Source organism: Trachymyrmex septentrionalis, unplaced genomic scaffold (genome assembly GCF_001594115.1).
Source record: "Trachymyrmex septentrionalis isolate Tsep2-gDNA-1 unplaced genomic scaffold, Tsep1.0 scaffold32, whole genome shotgun sequence".
Taxonomy (NCBI): Eukaryota; Metazoa; Arthropoda; class Insecta; order Hymenoptera; family Formicidae; genus Trachymyrmex; species Trachymyrmex septentrionalis.
The window spans coordinates 4363696-4369433 of NW_017305485.1; the positions used below are offsets into that span (position 1 = coordinate 4363696).

At 36.6% G+C, this 5738-nt stretch overlaps 1 protein-coding gene across 2 annotated transcripts in view; it reads left to right on the plus strand.

Annotated features, from left to right (window-relative positions):
• Positions 1–5738, plus strand: part of LOC108750082 (A disintegrin and metalloproteinase with thrombospondin motifs 9) — a 43627-nt gene that overhangs the window by 30612 nt on the left and 7277 nt on the right. For both annotated transcript variants that reach the window (XM_018489317.1, XM_018489318.1), the window contains exons 8-17: positions 239–453; positions 871–1023; positions 1574–1723; positions 2663–2814; positions 3076–3415; positions 3588–3676; positions 3810–4157; positions 4450–4616; positions 4714–4964; positions 5301–5676. In XM_018489317.1, coding sequence (XP_018344819.1) covers positions 239–453; positions 871–1023; positions 1574–1723; positions 2663–2814; positions 3076–3415; positions 3588–3676; positions 3810–4157; positions 4450–4616; positions 4714–4964; positions 5301–5676 — 2241 coding nt within the window. The remainder of the gene's footprint in view (positions 1–238; positions 454–870; positions 1024–1573; positions 1724–2662; positions 2815–3075; positions 3416–3587; positions 3677–3809; positions 4158–4449; positions 4617–4713; positions 4965–5300; positions 5677–5738) is intronic.

The following is a 5738-nucleotide window of genomic DNA, read 5'->3' on the forward strand; positions in this document are numbered from 1 at the left end:
TGTATATGAATAAGGCTCAAATAAAAATAAATTAAAAATAATAAAGGAACTAAACATTGTTTTTCTAAATCAGTTTTTAATAAAATTCTGTAGGACTTACTTTACTGGCGTGAAGCGCGTTTTTAAGTAATAAATTTGAAAGTGGTCCTTATTTAGTGCTAGGCCTTAATTTGGTACCTTAATTTGTTACAACTGAATTACCGGATATGTTTCTATTTGCCCCCCCCTGGAAGGATAGGTTTCACGGATCTACAAAGATCAGTCTATCGGCAATCCAGTAAGCATTGCAGTGATGAAGATCGTCAAGACTGAAGAAATATTCGGTGTCAAGCATAGTGGAAGTGACGGAATTGCGGCGGCTGAAATGTTGAAGCGATTCTGCCAATGGCAGAAACGTAACAATCCCGACGAACCCTCACCGGAACACCACGATGCTGCGCTTTTATTAACCAGGTTTGTATTAGAAGAATCTACATATTGTAAAAATATACGTTTTTCTATAATATGAAATTTTTCGTAAAAGTTACTATTTTTTATAAAGCAACAACAGTTAGTTTAATAGACCATTGAAACTAAAATTGTTCTTGTCTAAAGTCTAAAGCATTTAAATTTAATTTTTAAAATGTAATTAAATAACATCTTTATTTAAAATATATTTGTAAATTTATTATCTCATTAATTAAAAATTTTAAGAAGAAATTAGAATGAATTGACAATATGTTTAATAATAAATATAAAATAATTGCAAATGATGGCTTTTCGTCAAAACTTTTCGTCAAACTCAAATTTATCGAAACAATAATCTTATAGAAATAAAGATTCGAAGTTTAAGAACATGTGACATACGTACAATCTGAAAATAATTTTCAGAGAAAATCTGTGTCACAATCCACGCCAAAAACGTTGTGATACTTTGGGCTTGGCCGAGCTGGGTAGAATGTGCTCGCCTGGATCTTCGTGCGCTATCGTGCAGGATAATGGATTAGCCGCAGCGTTTACCATCGCACACGAGATTGGTCACGTGTAAGTATATTTATCGGTCATAAAGTATATTATGTGTTCTTCATAACTTATGTTACGTAATTTATGTAATATTATAATTTATGTAATGAGATCATTTAAATCCTTCTTGAAAGATACGTCGTATCTTCTTCATGAGATTGTTGCTGTGCTATATATATCTGTTTGCCACAAGTATCTTCGTATTTAAGTCTTTGTTTTTTCAATCTTATTCTTTTCTCTATCCTTTTTATACTAGATCTTATATTATACATGTCCCAGTAAACATCAACTAACAATAATCAATGTCATAATTTTATACTCAACAGTATAAATGTAATATAACATATGTTATAAGTTACATTGTTGAGTATAAAATTATAACATTAATTATGTTACTTAGTGTTTACTGGGTTTATATTTCATACTATTTTTTTTAAACATCTTTAAATCTCTAATTTTCCAATCTTTTTTCGCTTTTCTTGTTCATGCGTATATTATGATTATGATTTTTTGAAACATTTATGTATACACAACATATATACTCAGAGGAAATATCCGAAATGCATTACAGGCTTAACATGCCGCACGACGACGACTCCAAGTGCGCTGGTTTCAGGAATCGTTCGGGTGTGCACAACGTAATGTCCCGCATGCTGGACGATAATACTTTTCCCTGGGAGTGGTCCAAGTGTTCCCGACACTATGTCACCGAATTTCTCGAGTGAGTCAGTCATTAATTGGTGAATGACTCGGTTATAAACGATGTGCCGAGGAGCATTCTGGAAAGAGATCGTTATTAATTGACTCGTGACCTCTACTTAAGACAGTACGCAATGCGATGTCAGGTTTTGTCTGTTGACCGCGTTGATTTGCCTTTCTGTTCATAGCGGTACAATTCGTGGGATCTTTAATTCATTAATGGTTATTGGCAATGTTTCGACTTTAAAATAAGAGATTTATTAAGTTAATTTTTAATAAATAAATATCTTTTTCTCTCTCTGTTTTTTTTTTGGCATTTAACTTTCTGTAAATATGTTACAACTTTTCTAAATAAATAATCGTATTTAATTTGAAAGTTCTCTCGTGTTCTTTACAAGATGTCTCTTTAATGTCTCTTGATGTCTCTTGTGTCTATATTTAGCGAAAGGCACTTCATATGTCTCAAGTTAAAAAAGGTGCATGTATTGCGTTTAATCAGGTTAATTAGGTTTATTTCTGTTTTTGCTATCAGTATAATTTAATTACATCGTGTTCTCTTAATTAGTTAAGGCAATTAATTCATTTGTAAGCTTAAGTGTAACGCGTTCTAAAATTGCGTTTTGAATCACAATTCAAGCACAAATAGGAAAGCCGAGAATAACCGTTTGCGTCAAACATATCGATTTCCAGGGAATGGATGTCGGCCAGACAAATTAATTTCGATCGAGAAAGGCAATATCGCGAGTTTTTCCATGATACCGAAGGGGCCGGAACGAGTCATCGCTGTCGCTTAGAAATCCGGTTTAACGAGATTTTAAGCGACTGTTATATACTTGTAATATATTTCACGCATTGTCACAAGAAATATAATTCTCATAAAGCTATTCGGATGAATGGACAACTTTCTCTTAATTAATGAGATCGAGAACTGTTATTAATTCGTAATGATTGTTTGTTCCAGAGCTGGATATGCTAACTGTTTGCTTGATGAGCCCAGTAAAATGATGGAGAGACAAAACGGTCGATTACCCGGCGAAGACTATTCGGAGAACAAACAATGTGAACTCGTCTTCGGCCAAGGATCCAGAATCTGTCCTCATATGGTGAGTGATGGTAAGTCGAAAACGTTCTCTTCACGCGTTTGATGGAGACGTATTTGCGTTCGTATTTCAGACAAAATGCATCCTCTCGCTTATTTTAATTTCATGTTCAGCCTGTGTCTTTATATAATATTATTAATGACTGGAGAGATATTATCTATTGGAACACACGTTCAAGCTTGCTTTTGACTTGTCTATTCCGTAGTGTTATTACGACGGAATTCGCTTAAGAATTGAAGTAAATTGAGAGCTTGGTCGGTTACCGGCCAGGCAGTGTGTAGGAGACTGTGGTGCACCGCGCCACTGTGGGATCATCATCAGCAGTGTCACACTCAGCACATGCCCTGGGCTGATGGTACACCTTGCGGCGTCGATAAATGGTGTCATCGCGGTGAATGCGTCTCGCGTAGAAATCTCGAGCCGGTGCACGGTCAATGGGGCGAGTGGGGAAGATACGGCGAATGTTCGCGGACCTGCGGTGGTGGCGTCAAGAGGAAGTATCGCGAGTGCGACAATCCGGCGCCAAACAACGGGGGCAATTACTGCATCGGCGAGCGCGTAAAATACCGTAGTTGTGGCACCAAAGAGTGCCCATCAGGTAGCCCAGATTTTAGGTACGTATCCAATATAATTGTTTTGTTAATCTAACAAAATTTTTTTCAGATCTACATCGCTAGCTGCATCTAAATTTTTAGGTCCAGCAAAATAGTTCCTTCAGTATATTAATTAGTAGTGGATTATTCATTTTATAATGCATTAGTATTTATTTTTTTCTGTCATTTTCAGAGAACAGCAGTGCTCGAAATTCGATAACAATAACTTCAACATTCAGAATCTTGCTAGAGATGTTAAGTGGCATGCAAAGTATACAAGAAGTAAGCAATGATTTACTTTTTTTATCATTTCTAATTTCATCTTTTTCTTAATTTATGTTTAATCTATGATTTGACCCAATTTCCGGAGGAAGTTATGTGAGGAAGATATGATTTTTGGAACTTTTTTTTATAGTATTGCCACAAGATCGCTGCAAACTATACTGCCAAGTGGAGAGCAATCAGTATTACATGTTACGCGACAAAGTAATCGATGGAACACCCTGTGGCCCCGACACTTTTCACATATGCGTTAATGGCCAATGTAAGCCCGCTGGATGCGATCACATCTTGAATTCGACAGCCGATCTCGATACCTGCGGGGTCTGCAGAGGCGACAATGCCACTTGCCAGAGAATCGCGGGCGCCTACAACACTAGCGTGTACGGTTATACCAGGGTAGCTAAAATTCCTGCAGGCAGCAGCTATATTGATATTAAACAACACGGATGGCTGAACTCTCACAACGATAGTAATTATCTCGGTAAGATTTTCCTGCCTTGTTTCGAATAGATTTTTTAAATCAATGAATCAGAAACGTATTAAATCTAAACAATTAATAAGGATATTATCATATAAAATTAATAAATTGAAGATAATATAAAGCTATTCTATTCTATATTTATATAAAAATATTGTCATGTTAATGTAAAGAAAATTACACATAGATTTATTGTAAAGCAAATGTAATATGTACATGTGAGCTTATGTCTCAGCTTTTCTATTAAAATTTTTTTATATTATTATTTTTTAAACTTCAACATATTGTTATATAGCGCTACGGATTGGAGAAGACGGCGAATATATTTTAAACGGGAATTTTATGGTAATGCATCGTAAGGTGATCGTGCATCCCGGCGTCACTATCGAATATAGCGGACCGGAATCGGTTGTGGAACGGCTGAACAGTTCCCGGCCTACTGCCATCGATTTAATTTTGGAGGCAGGTTCACTGTTTACATTTTACAATTACGTCAGCTTAGCTAAAAGTAGTTTCTCTGGCTATGTGACTCTGCTCAACTAAGAATACGGAATTCCAGGTATTATCCGTAGGAAACGTTTATCCACCACAAATCACGTATGAGTACACTGTACCCAAAAGAATTCTAAATAGTTACACGTGGTTGCTCAGCGATTGGTCAACTTGCAATCGAATGTGTCAGGGTATGAAATATCGCAAAGCCGAATGTAGAAGTACTGAGCACAAGGAAGCGGTGCCCGATGCTTATTGCAGAAATGAGGAAAAACCGCAAGAGGAGAGTCAGATGTGCAACGCGCATTGTACACTACAGTAAGTGAGGAACGCATGCGAAAACAAAGGATCAGTAATATATCACTTGGAAAAATTAAAAATTTATTAAATAAGAACATAAAGGAATTTCACTGAACACAAAGTAATTGTAACATTATATCACTATTGCAATTTTCTACTCAACAATGTAACTGTTATGTACAATATGTGTTATATTATATTCATATTGAATAGGAAATATTGATATAATGTTATACTGTTAGTTTATGTTTAGTGGGATATGTGCATGATTTTATGTGTATAGTGTAGCAAAATTTAAAGGATATTTCTGCATTCATGACTCTACTGAATCTATATATTTATAATCGCTTTCAGATGGCAAACGACCATATCTGAATGCTCAAATCACTGTGGTCCGGGCGTGCGAACTGTAACCTCGCGATGCGTTCAAATCTTGCTAGACTCATCGCATCTTCCGCGACCGATACCGGCGCACGCATGCTTGCACATCGAGAAACCGAGCGAGCACCAACCATGTGTTGGTCCTTGCGACGATGCTCATTGGAGTTACAGCGAATGGAATGTCTGCAGTGTCTCGTGCGGCGGCGGTGTGCAATTGAGAAGCGCGATATGCGTTGATTCAAATGAGAGGCAGGTACGAGATGAGAATTGCGCCAGACAGGAGAAACACCTTAAGCGAACGTGCAATCAAGAGGCTTGTCCGAAATGGGATCTGGGAGAGTGGAGTCAGGTAAAATACACGCTATACGTAAAACGTGATGTTAAAATCAGATTAGCTTGTTAATAATTTTT